Source organism: Tachyglossus aculeatus, chromosome 2 (assembly GCF_015852505.1).
Source record: "Tachyglossus aculeatus isolate mTacAcu1 chromosome 2, mTacAcu1.pri, whole genome shotgun sequence".
Classification (NCBI taxonomy): domain Eukaryota; kingdom Metazoa; phylum Chordata; class Mammalia; order Monotremata; family Tachyglossidae; genus Tachyglossus; species Tachyglossus aculeatus.
The window spans coordinates 67,038,524-67,052,644 of NC_052067.1; the positions used below are offsets into that span (position 1 = coordinate 67,038,524).

A 14,121-nucleotide genomic window follows, 5' to 3' on the forward strand; every position below is an offset into this window, starting at 1 on the left:
TTCTCCAATCTAAGTACTGTCATTGTGCAGAATCTTCATTCTCCAGAGAAGGGGAACACTAATGTATCTGTTATCTAAAGCTTCCAAATCAAGTCCCTCTTGCTGTTTCTATAAATCAAATGGCAAGAATATCTAAATATGTATATGTTTGGGGGAAGCAAAGCACAGAACCCAGTGAGGTCAAAAAGCAAATGCTTTAGGAGAGTGTAATCTGGTCAGGTGTAGATTTAACAGCTAAAGCTAGTCAGAAATCGGACCACAAGATTTCTGTTCACCACTCAGCGTGCAGCACAGCGAAATAATAATAATGAAGGTATTCGTTGAGCGCTTACTATTCATTCAATCGTATTTATTAAGCGCTTACTATGTGTCAAGCCCTCTGGTGGATACAAACAAGTAGGGTTGGACACGGTCCCTGTCCCATGTGGGGCTCAGTCTCAATCCCCACTTTCCAGATGAGGTAACTGAGGCCCAGAGAAGTGAAGTGACTTACCCAAGGTCACACAGCACACAAGCGGTGGAGCTAGGATTAGAACGCATGACCTTCTGATTCCCAGGCCTGCGCTCTATCCACTAGAAGCAGCTTGGCTTAGTGGAAAGAGCCCGGGCTTGGGAGTCAGAGGTCGTGGGTTCTAATCCCACCTCTGCCACTTATCAGCCGTGTGACTTTGGGCAAGTCACTTCACTTCTCTGTGCCTCAGTTACCTCATCTGTAAAATGAGGATTAAGACTGTGAGCCCCGTGTGGGACAACCTGATTACCTTGTATCTACCGCAGCGCTTCGAACAGTGCTTGGCACATAGTAAGCACTTAACAAATACAATCATCATCATCACTACACCATGATGCTTCTCAAACTGAATGAGCAGGGATGAGCATGGAATATGTTGCCAATTTGTACTTCCCAAGTGCTTAGTACAGTGTTCTGCACACAGTAAGCGCTCAATAAATACGATTGATGATGATGATGATGAAGAGAATGGGGCAGGGAGAGCATAGGGATGGAAGGAAGAAGCACTAGGACTACAGGGGAAAGGGCAAGGTCTGTTACCAGACTAACTTCTGGGGCTGGAAGACTTGTAGAAAAATGGATTGATGGTTGGTTGTCTGTCTAGCTTTCATGATTTTCCATGAATGAGGAAGCAGCCTAAGACCATGCCTTCTCCTTTCAACTTACTGCCTCCTTACACTATTTCTCTACAGAGAAAAATGTTTAACAATGCAGGTTTTGGTCACTTAGGTCCTAAATAGCCAGTCATGTTTGAAGAAAAAAACCTTTACTTTATAATTAATAGGTGCTAAACCATAGACTTTCCACAACAGCAGCTATGCCTAAGCAGCTTGGTTCTCCCTTCCTGTTTTCTTACGTCAGGGTTTATGGTTCCAAAACAATGATTTCTGCTGGACCTCTGAGTCTGGAAAATAGGACTGTTTTCAACCATAAAAGGATTTCATTGAGACGTAATTTATGGAACTAAAATATTTGATTTTCAGACCTCGCTAATTTTCTTATAAGAAAAAGAGGTGAGAACAATTCTCACAAATGTAAATAAAGAGATCATGATATTCAAGGGGAAAAAGAAATCAAACGTTCTTGCATCTTACTTCAAAAATAAGAACCTGTATATTATGTATGGCAGTCTCCTCAGACCTCTTGATTAACTGGCATCCAGCACTGAAGGCAATCAGACTTCCTATACTCAGTACTAGGAATTTGAGAATGAATGCTTTGGGAAATGTGAAAAAAATACATTGAAATGTACAGTTAAACATATATTTCTTTACTTCCTCAGACAAATTAAGAGAAGCAGCATGGCTCAGTGGAAAGAGCAGGGGCTTGGGAATCAGAGGGCATGGGTTCTAATCACAACTCCACCACTTGTCAGCTGTGTGACTTTGGGCAGTCACTTAACTTCTCTGTGCCTCAGTTCCCTCGTCTGTAAAATGGGGATTAAGACTGTGAGCCCCATGTGGGACAACCTGATATCCTGTATCCCCCACCCCCACCCCAGTGCTTAGAACAGTGCTTGGCACATAGTATGTGCTTAACAAATACCATCTTTTTTAAAAAAAATTCTGATTCTTAAGTAATTCTAAGGAATGTGCCTCATCTGAATCAGTAGCCTGAGGTTAAAAAAAAAAGTGGATATGTATTAAGAAGGTGGATAAACTATCTGGGTGTTACCCTGCAAAGGACTGTAATTCATTCTAGTTTTCATTCTAGTTATAAAGATGACATGATGTTTTCTAGTCTTCACTGCCAAGATTCTTATATAAAATTCCCTTAAGGAGGGAGTGCTAAAAAATTAATCATTTCTAAAATAAGTTAAAAACGTATTTCCTATTCTTTTAAAAGGGCACTCTCCATTACATTTTTCTTATTCAGACTAAAAAATCAATCATATTCACTGGGCGATTACTTTGTGCAGAGCACTGTGCTAAGCGCTTAAGCGTGTACAATATAAGCATAGTCGGTAGACACGTTCCCTGCCCAAAAGGAGGTTACCATCTACAAGGGGAGACACACATGAACATATATATAAATAAATTATGGATATGTACATAATTGTTGAGGGACTGAGTTCAGGGAAATAAATGCAAATCCAAAGGGAACAGAGAGAAGCAAAATTGAGTGGGAGTAGAGGAAATGAGCACTTAATCCCTTCTTCCTCTCTTCAAGGTCCTGCTGAGAGCTCATCTCCTCCAGGAGGCCTTCCCAGACTGAGCCCCTTCCTTCCTCTCCCCCTTGCCTCCCTCTCCATCCCCCCACATCTTACCTCCTTCCCTTCCCCACAGCACCTGTATATATGTATATATGTTTGTACATATTTATTACTCTATTTATTCATTTATTTATTTTACTTGTACCTATCTGTTCTATTTATTTTATTTTGTTAGTATGTTTGGTTTTGTTCTCTGTCTCCCCCTTCTAGACTGTGAGCCCACTGTTGGGTTGGGACTGTCTCTATATGTTGCCAGCTTGTACTTCCCAAGGGCTTAGTACACTGCTCTGCACACAGTAAGCGCTCAATAAATACGATTGATTGATTGAATGATTGATTGATTAAGACTGTGAGCCCCACGTGGGACAACCTGATTACCTTGTATCTGTCCCAGTGCTTAAAACAGTGCTTTGCACATAGTAAGCGCTTAGTAAATGCCATCATTTCATTATTATTATTATTACTGATTAATTGATTGATTGAATCACTAGGTTAATTCCTGAAACCAGGCTCAGCCTTAGACAGCTTCAGGAGGCAACTGAGAGCCCTTGATGACTTGCCCACAGAACTGTGCATAGGAAAGAGCTCTAAATAGAGGGAGCAAGGAGGTTGGTGAGCAAATCCCAGAGAACGCTGGGGGTGCGGCTCTTCCATTTCTGGCTCTGGACACATTCTCATATGGCATCTTTTAAAAAACAATTACTATGTCACTGGCACTATACTAAGTGCAGATGTAGACACAGTAAGTGCTCAATAAATACGATTGATTGATTGACCCAGTCCCCACCCCACAAGGGGTTCCCAGTCTAAGAGGAAGAGCAGATATTAAATCCCTATTTGGGGGAGCAAGCAGCCCCAGCTGCACTTCCAAGAAGAGGGACAGCATCATAGTTTTGTGTGAAGGAGTTGAACATGGGAGCACTCCTCACCCCCAACATAAAGGAGCACAAGAACACTCCGACAACTCTAAGCAGTTGTACAACGACCCAATCTCCCTCTTCAAGAGACGGAGAATTGAGCCCCATGGGAATGAAACAAAATGCAACAGAAACCCATATTATCCCATAAATATGAAAAACAGTTTTCCTTGTATCCACCCCAGTACTTAGTACAGTGCTAGGTACATAGGCAGTGCTTAACAAATACCACTATTATTATTTCTTTTGGACTAGGTGCTTACTCCACAAGAATGATGGGGGTGCTCATCTCCACAGTTTTCTAAGCTAGACTCCCACGCTTGCTCATCCCAGGTCTCTGACAAGACTTGAGAGTTTCCAATCAGGGCTGAAAAGACCGAAAATAGTGGCTTTATGACTTATTAACTCTTTGAAATCACCCCCTTCTCAAAAGAATAATTTGGCACTTCTGTGATATGATAGTGGTTTTAATCTCACATGCCATTTTAAGCGAGTACAGTGCTCTGCACGGAGTAGGGACCAGTAAATTGACAGAATAATAGAGCTGCAGGAACTGGCTTACATCCTTTTGCTCCTTTCCTTTTCTTCCACTTCCTTTTGCATTGCCCTCATTTGTTCCCATTATTCATCCCACCTCTCAGCCACACAGCACTTATCAATCAATCAATCAATCGTATTTATTGAGCGCTTACTGTGTGCAGAGCACTGTACTAAGCTCTTGGGAAGTACAAGTTGGCAACATATAGAGACAGTCCCTACCAAACAGTGGGCTCACAGTCTAAAAGGGGGAGACAGAGAACAAAAACAAACATACTAACAAAATAAATTCAATAGAATAGATATGTACGGGTAAAATAAATGAATAAATAAATAGAGTAATAAATATGTACAAACACATATACATATATACAGGTGCTGTGGGGAAGGGAAGGAGGTAAGATGGGGGGATGTACATATCCATAGTTTTATTTATTTATATTAATGCCTGGCTCCCCCTCTAGACTGTAAGATCGTTGTGGGCAGGGAATGTGTCAGTTATATTATTATATTGGACTCTCCCCAGTGCTTAGTACAGTGTTCTGCACACAGTAAGCACTCAATAAATACAGTTGACTGACTGACTATACAGCAATACAATCACTCTATGTTTCCTAATATCTGATTTTTAACTGCTCCACATCTGTAAAGTAGTAAAAAAAAATTAAAGATGTCAAGAAGAAAAAGTGTAATATTATGGAATGACAATGGCAGAATGATAATCAGTCAATCAATGGTATTTCTTGAGCGCTTACTATATGTAGTGTACTATACTAAGGACTTGGGAGAATACAATACTACAGAGCTGCCAGACACGTTTCCTGTCCACAATGAGCTTATAGTCTACAGGGGGAGACGGACATTAATATAAATGTTTTATACCATATCACTGAAAAATGTGATAAAAAATCATTGCAAAATTTCAAAGACGAAGAGCACTTTTCAAGTCACTTTTTCCAGGAAACCTCAAAAATAGGGTAGAGAGAATTTCTGTTTGTTTCTTCCTATGTTTTTATAAGTTTCCTAGAAGGGCATTTTTGACCCTGACAAGATACCGTTGCTTGTGCTACCTTCCTCTGCAGGCTGAAGGCCATGGTCTTGCTTTCAATAACTGCATTGCTTTCTAATTGGACCAGCTGTTCTGCACGAGCAAGAAATGCATCCAGTCGCATGTCAAAGCCAAGTTCAGCAACCACCTGGTCCAGTTTCATCTTCTCAGAGAGCTGATCCATAAAACGGAGATACTAAACCCAAAACAAAAGTGCAGACAGGAAATGGGAGTCAATGGATGGATGGCCTTACCAGAACCACATCCTTCCTGTTCTCAAATTGATAGATCGCTAAGCATTTTTCATTTTACAACGGTTAAAATATATGCAACGTACCCAAAATAAAAACCTGCAGAGTAACATCAAAATAAAATGAGCCAACAAAATGGGAAGAGGTTCAGTGAAAGGAACGCATATTTTTTTTTAGCCTAAAGACAAAACTGTGTAAGAAACAAACTTCTATCATGGATCCATGGATTATTTTGTTTTGAATGACATCCCCCCGAGCTGCTCTGAGATTTTCCTGCAGCTGTTAGTCAATAACCATAATCTTCACTGAATTAAAACACCCAGAAGTGCTGCCTTGCAGAATGCCTGCCTGTATTTTGTGGATGCCCAGGTCCCTTAGAGAAGTGAGTGTTCCTTCATCAGTACGTGCTTCATTTCAGTTTTGGGAAGCCTTCCGAATTGTTGTCTCTCTTCTATATGTTTTGGAGGTCCTGTGGGGTATTCATTCATTCAATCGTATTTATTGAGCGCTTACTGTGTGCAGAGTACTGTACTGAGTGCTTGAAAAGGACAATTGGGCAACAGAGACAATCCCCACCCAACAACAGGCTCACAGTCTAGAAGGGGGGAGACAGACAACAAAACAAAACAAGTAGACTGGCATCAGTAGCATTAATATAAATAGAATTATAGATATATACACATCATTAGTAAAATAAATAGAATAATGAATATGTACATAGATACACAAGTGCTGTGGGGTGGGGAGGGGGTAGAGCAGAGGGAAGAAGTCAGGGCAATGGGGTGGGGAGGAGGAGAAGAGGAGAAGGGGTTCAGGCTGGGAAGGCCTCCTGGAGGAGGTGAGCTTTCAGTAGGGCTTTGAAGGTAGGGGGGGGGATGTTTGCTAGTTTGGCAGATGTGAGGAGGGAGGGTTCCAGACCAGAGATAGGATGTGGCCCAGGGGTCGACGGCGGGACAGGTGAGAATGAGGCACAGTGAGGAGGTTAGCGGCAGAGGAGCGGAGGGTGTGGGCTGGGCTGTAGAAGGAAAGAAGGGAGGGGAGGTAGGAGGGGGCAAGGTGATGGAGAGCTTTGAAGCCAATAGTGAGGAGTATTTGCTTAATACGAAGGTTGGCAGGCAGCCACTGGAGATTTTTGAGGAGGGGGGTGACATGCCTGGAGCGTTTCTGTAAAAAGATAATCTAGGCAGCAGAGTGAAGTATAGACTGAAGCGGGCACTATTTCAGGTGAAATCCTCCAATTTAAATGAGGTGACCAGAACTGCACCCCAATATTCCGTTTGAGCCATCGTTTGAGAAGCACCATGGCGTATTGGACAGACTATGGTCCTGGGAGTAAGAAGGTCATGAATTCTAATCCCAGCTCTACCACTTGTCTGTGGTGTGACCTATATCTGTAATTTTATTTGTTTGTATTGATGCCTGTCTCCCCTTCTCTAAGCTCATTGTGAGCAGGGAGTGTCACTGTTTACTGTTGTATTGTACTTTCCCAACCACTTAGCTCAGTCCTCTGCACACAGTAAGCACTCAATAAATATCACTGAATCAATGAATCAATGAATGAACTGTGCCTATGAGTGAGAATTACAGATCAGTCGTATTTCTTCGTTGTTCCTTTGGGCATACTTAGACAATTAACTGGTGTTTCATTGGTGATATTTTTAGCCACTTGAACACTACTTTGTGCGCTGGGAGATTTAGTATCAATAATAGTTAATATCAAGTAGGAAATTTTCCCTTCCCCTTCCAGATCACTGGCAGGCCATAAAATATCAGGACCACATATGCACTCTAGCTTACATTAAATCCAGCCAAGTTGGGGATCCATGCCGCAAATAGAAACAGAGAGGGGTACAGCAGGCTTTATTAATGACGACCTAGATTTTTCAATACTACAGGAGCAACATGACCAAGTGGAAAAAGCATGGACCTGGGAATCAGAGGCCCTGAGTTCTCATCACAACTTTGCCAAATGCCTGCTGTGTGACCTTGGGCATGCAGCTTAACTTTTCTTGCTTCAGTTTCCTCATCTCTAAAATGGGAATTCAAATCTCTTGACCCTCCTATTCAGACTGTGAGCCCCCTTTGCAGGACAGGAACTATTTCTGACCTGATTATCTTATATCTACCACAGCACTTAGTACAGCTTGACCTATAATAAGCACTTAACCAATACCATAATTATAATTACTGAGGTTATACAAAAGAGCTAATTCGGAAGCTTTGATGACTGGAATTTGCCAGTAACTAGCTTTAAGTATTTCTTCATCAATCAATTGTATTTATTGAGCACTAAATCAATCAATCAATCAATCGTATTTATTGAGCGCTTACTGTGTGCAGAGCACTGTATTAGGCGCTTGGGAAGTCCAAGTTGGCAACATATAGAGACAGTCCCTACCCAACAGTGGGCTCACAGTCTAAAAGGAGGAGACAGAGAACAAAACCAAACATACTAACAAAATAAAATAAATAGATCAGATATGTACAAGTAAAATAAATAAATAGAGTAATAAATACGTACAAACATATATACATATATACAGGTACTGTTAAGACTGTTGTACTCTCCCAAACCCACTGTACAGCGTGCTACATCTAGTAAGTCCTCGATAATACTTTTGAAGGTGATAGTAAGATAGTAAGAATCATTAAAGAGTAGAGCTGAAGGTCTCTGGCTTGGATTTCAGTAAAAGGGGAGGATAACTCAAATTTGCAGGCCGGCGGACTTGGTATGAAAACCTGTGGGCCAGTTTTTGTGTCTGATCGATCGATCGATTGATTTGGGGCAGATGGGCCAGGCAGAGGGGTGGAAGGGCAGGGCAGAGTGCCCTGCTGAATTTGCAGGGCAGGTTGAATCAAACCCCAGGGTCCGAGGCACTTGGGAGAGTATGACAATACAGGTTGGAAAAGACCCCAGTGCTTAGTGTCTGTTGTACTGTAATACTGTACTCTCCCAAGCACTTAGTACAGTGCTCTGCACACAGTAAGTGCTCAATAAATACAGCTGACTGACTGATGGACTAATAAATGTGTGCAGAGCACTGTAATAAATGTTTGGGTGAGTACAATATAACAAACATGGTAAACACAGTCCTGGCCCACAACCCCAAACAACCTTGGCTCCTCCTCCACCTGCTGCCACTATGGCTTTTCTTCTGTCGTATTTACATTTCTCTAGACTGTAAGCTCACTGTGAGCAGGGAATGTGTCTACCAACTCTATTGTACTGTATTCTCTCTGCACACAGTGAGCGCTTAATAAATATCATTGATTGCCTGATTTTTCCTCTTCCCCCTGCTGCATTTCCTTGCAATACTGAGGTGGTTTCTACCCTTGACGTTTTGCTGGAGTCTTTATACAGCACAAAGCCAGCCTACTTCTCTGACCACTTAAGTGCTGCACAAAGCAAACTGACACAAGAACAGAAGTCATCACAATATTAGAAGTGGTAATAGTAACAGGACAGCAGAAGAAGAGGAAAAAAGCGGAGGATAGGGAAACAGAAGCCTTTGGGAGGAACAAGAACTGCAACAGCAGAAACAGCAAAAGAGGAAGTAGATGAAAAGGAAGAACACAAAAGTGGAGAAACCATGGCAGTAGCAAGGGCAGAAAGGAAGGAACTATGGCAGCTTTGGAAAGGAGGGTAGGAGAGGCATCAGCAGCAGTAGCATACTGGCAAATTTACCTATTTACCTTCCAACAGTAAGTCAGTCCATCAGTCAATAACATTTATTGAGCATTTACTGCATGCAGAGCACTATACTAAGCACTTGGAAGAGTACAATGTGACAATATAACAGATACATCCCCTGACAACAACAAGCTTACAGTCGGAGGCGGGAGGGTGGGGGGGACTGGGATTAATAATGTCAACTTTTCCATTTTTGGACCTGCTGACAATAGTGATTTGTCACCAACGTGAGTTTAGTTACTTCCTTTTTAGGCCATTTCTTTATCAGATCCTATTAGCAAATCCTAAATCAACAGCTATCTAGTGGAGCTGAAATCGTTAAGGCTGTTAAGAAGATGCAATTTTTTAAAAGTGACACCAGTTTTTCCCCTCGTAGACTCGACATTCAGGTGCCTCTATCAATAATTATTCTGCCTCAATTATTTTTGAATCCTATAGTTTTTCATAACACCTCTGTGCCACAGTTACCTCATCTGTAAAATCAAGATTCAATACCTGTTCTCCCTCCTGCTTAGACTGTGAGTCCCCTATGTCTGACGTGATAATAATAATAATAATTATGGTAACTTGTTAAGTGCCACTCACTGTTCTAAGATCTGGGATAGATACAAGATAATCAGGTTGGACACAGTCCCTGTCCCACTTGGGGCTCACTCTCTTAATCCCCATTTTACAGATGAGGTACCTGAGGCACAGAGAAGTTAAGTGACTTGGCCGAGGTCACACAGCAGATATGTGCAGCGCTGGGATTAGAACCCTGGTCCTTCTGACTCCCAGCCCTGTGCTCTATCCGCTTGTATCTCCCTCAGTGCAAAGAACAGTGCTTAGCACATAGTAAGTGCTTAAAAATACCATCTTCATCATCACTAAGCCATGCTGCTTCTTGATCTGATCATCCCGTATCTTCCCCAGCGCTAAGAACAGTGCTGGACACGGAGTCAGTGCTGAGAAGCAGCATGGCTTAGTGGATAGAGCATATATGCCTGAGAGTCAGAAGGACTTGGGTTCTAATCCTGCCTCCACCACTTGTCTGCTGTGTGACCTTGGGCAGGTCACTTCACTTCTCTGGATCTCAATTCCCTCTTCTGTAAAATGGGGATTAAGACTGTGAGCCCCATGTGGGACAGGGCCTGTGTCCAACACCCCAGCATTTAGAACAAGTAGAAGCAGCATGGCTCAGTGGAAAGAGCCCGGGCTTTGGAGTCAGAGGTCATGGATTCGAATCCCGGCTCTGCCACATGTCTGCTGTGTGACCTTGGGCAAGTCACTTAACTTCTCTGAGCCTCAGTTACCTCATCTGTAAAATGGGGATTGACAAAGAGCCCCCCGTGGGACAAACTGATCACCTTATAACCTCCCCAGCGCTTAGAACAGTGCTTTGCACATAGTAAGTGCTTAACAAATGCCATCATTATTATTATTATTAAGTACCACAAATATTATTATTTATAAGAAGAGTGATAATAACAAATACCACAGTTATTATTATAACTCTGCTGAATCTACATTAAAGGACTAAAAGTCCATTACATTTTTTACCTTTCATTTTGTCGAACCCTCCTCACTTCTCAGGACAAAGCACCATGCTCCCAGCTGGGTGACTTTGGGCAAGTCACTTAACTTCTCTGTGCCTCAGTTCCCTCATCTGTAAAATGGGGATTAAGACTGAGCCCCACGTGGGACAGCCTGATCACCTTGTAGCCTCCCCAGCGCTTGGAACAGTGCTTTGCACATGGTAAGCGCTTAATAAATGCCATCATTATTATTATCATTATTATTATTTCGAAAGCTGTCCCTCGCTTCTCCCAGGGCTATTCCATTTTTTCCAGTAATATTCCTCAGTTTCTAGATTGTGAGCCCACTGTTGGGTAGGGACCGTCTCTATATGTTGCCAACTTGGACTTCCCAAGTGCTTAGTACAGTGCTCTGCACACAGTAAGTGCTCAATATATACGATTGAATGAATGAGGACTGTCTCTATATGTTGCCAGCTTGTACTTCCTGAGCGCTTAGTCCAGTGCTCTGCACACAGTAAGCGCTCAATAAATACGATTGAATTAATGAGGACCGTCTCTATGTGTCGCCAACTTGTACTTCCCAAGCGCTTAGTACAGTGCTCTGCACACAGTAAGCGCTCAATAAATACGATTGAATGAATGAATGAATGAAGCAGAGGAGACTACAAGCTTGCTCTATCCTTTTGCCAATCCTGCCACTCCTATTTCAAGTGTTTCCAGTGTGAAACAGTGGAAAAGTCTTGCTGGCCTGATGCTCCTGATTCACCCTCACCCTGAGTGTATGCATCTCAAGCCAGAGCTTTGGTTTCTGAGTCTCTGTCAAGCCCCAAGGAGAGCAAGGGAGGAGAAGGAGGATGAAAAGGGAGGATACTTCTATTCCCCAAGTATTACCAGGGCATATAATTTTAGCAGCACCATACCCTGGGCGCAACGGAGGGTTGGGAACTCTAGAAACTTCACGTTCCAGCTCTGCAGCCCAAATTGGAGTCCTGCCAGAATGCATAAAGGAGCGCTCGAGCCAGAGCTACACAATGGCAGAATCATCCCCACCTTCTCCGCCCTCAGGTAATGACCACCATCATGTGGACAAGTAGTTGAACACACAGTTCCTGGCCATGATGTATGCCTTAAACCTGCTTAGGACTCAGAGGGTAACCCCGTGTTTTAAAATGTCCTGTTTTCTGCTTGTGGAAGGGGGAGAGCAAGGCTCAATGAAAATCCAGAATCTAAAAGCTAGGATCCAACTTATTCAATCGATCAGTTGCTTACTGTGTGCAGAGCACTGTATTAAGCACTGGAAGACTACACTTATAACAGAGTTGGTGGACATGTTCCCTGCTCCCGACAAGCTTAAAGTCTAGAGGAGGAGATTCTTTGTCCTCAGACTTACTTAGACTGTGAATCCCACATGGGACAGGGACTGCGTCCAATGTGATTAACTTGTATCAAACCTCACTGCTTAGAACAGTGCTTGACACAGAGTAACCACTCAGAATAATAATAATAATAATACAGTAAGCTAAAATGAAGACCCGTTTTCTGAGAACATGCTACATTACCTTTAGGCAAAGTCCTGTCTGGCAAAAGACATTTCTACCAATTGAAATATACACTAAGCCATTACTTTTTGTTTTTCAAGGCTCAAGCTGTCTCTCATCACATCTCCAGACAGCAGCTCCCCTTCCAGGTGGGTCAGCTGACCCCGAAGAGTCTCAAACTGGATTTCGGCATTCTGAGCCCGCTGCAGAGTCTGCTGGTGCAACCCCGTCTGATTCTCCAACTGTTCAATCAATTTGGCTATCTGGGCTTCAAGCTGCGACACCATCTGGAAACAAACAAACACGATGAGACGGAACTTAGTCCGGGTCGCAAGAAATTGTTCAAATCTGCTGCTCGTCAGCAACAAGACTATTTATATCATTCTCATCAAAGATTTAAATCGCTTGGTGCCTTAAAAAAAAACCTCATAAAAACCAAATCAAAATAAACCATTAACCGCCAGATTTACCTCTTTGAAAAAGATGGGCTTTCTTCTCACCACACGGCAGTTCTCTGTAGGGCTTCTTATTTCCCAATTAATGCTCTCGGGCGGTTTTTAGCTCAACAATCGCCTAAACACTAAGACATTTCTAGAGCCACCGCCAGCAGAATGAGGGGGTCTGGTGGAAAAAGTGAGAGTGAAGCCCCAGGATAAAGGATACATCTATGACTTTGGCTTAGGTGGGCTCTGCTTTTAGTACTACAAACCTTAGGAACCCTCAGGATGGACTCTACTGTCATCACCAGAAACTTTTCTGCTGTGTTTATGGACACTAATGCTCCTGGACCAGGGAAGCTCAGGGGAGTGGGACCTGCATCACTATAACAAGGTTTTTTTTTTGTAAGAGTGCCAGCAGCCAGGCCGTTCCAAGGAAATCTGCTGCAGCAATAGCCCAGAGCCTCAAAGAAACCAGCTGGACAACCTTTGCAATGGCCCTGTTTACTGCCTGACAAAAATGCATTTACTTTACAAGCTATGGGAAGAATGGTTTTAGAGAAACAAGTTTATATAATCTGACCAATAATGACCGAAAGGCACTTAAGAAGAAAAAAGCAATATGTCACATCCCAGTGAATTTATTTTTGTGCACTAATTTCTTAAAGTGGAAACCTGAAGCTGAGTTTGACAGCTTGAAGCTTCAAAGTTCTTTTTATTAGGCAATAGTGAGCCAGACGAACTAAAGTGCTTCTATCGGACATTTCACATTTAAAAGCCCTCCAAATCGAGGAATTTCTATTTTAATTTTCAAATAGAATGAGAACAATAATTCACTCTGATATTCCTGCTCTATATCTGTCTTTCAAGGTTTTAGGACAGCCATCCAATTGCAAGCAACTAACATAACCAAAGAGGAATTCATGAATAGTAATATTACTTAGTCAAGCCTCTCTTGATCACCCAATTTCTCCAGGCAAACTTTTTTTATGGTATTTGGTAATTGCTTACCACGTGCCAGGCACTGCACTTAGCACTAGGGCATATACAAGCTAATCAGGCTGGACATAGTCCATGTCCCACATGGGGCTTACAGTCTTAATCCTCATTTTACAGATGAGATAACTGAGGTACAGAGAAGTTAAATGACTTGCCCAAGGTCACTTCCTCCACAGTCTTTTGCATTCCCCTTCCAGATTGCTTTGAACCCTGGTACCTCTTCCAAGATCAGGAACTTGATGGCAGTCTGAGAGCGGAAAATAAACATACTGGTCATAAAGGGATCTGGCACTATATCCATACCATAAGGGGACAGACTAGTAAAACCCAAACTGTCTGGGATAGTGACTCACCTCTGCATCAAACAGAAACTCCTTACCATCAGTTTTAAAGCATTAAATCACCTTGTCCCATCCTACTTTGACTTGCTACTGTCCTGTTACAACCCAGCCTGCACACTTTG

General features: G+C 42.5%; 1 protein-coding gene across 1 annotated transcript in view; it reads right to left on the minus strand.

The window, feature by feature from the left end:
- The window catches only part of CCDC170 (coiled-coil domain containing 170), a 91,087-nt gene that overhangs the window by 10,218 nt on the left and 66,748 nt on the right, over positions 1-14,121 (minus strand). Inside the window, exons 7-8 of the mRNA XM_038762284.1 lie at positions 12,309-12,509; positions 5,248-5,421 (exon numbers count right to left, since the gene is read on the minus strand). Coding sequence (XP_038618212.1) covers positions 5,248-5,421; positions 12,309-12,509 — 375 coding nt within the window. The remainder of the gene's footprint in view (positions 1-5,247; positions 5,422-12,308; positions 12,510-14,121) is intronic.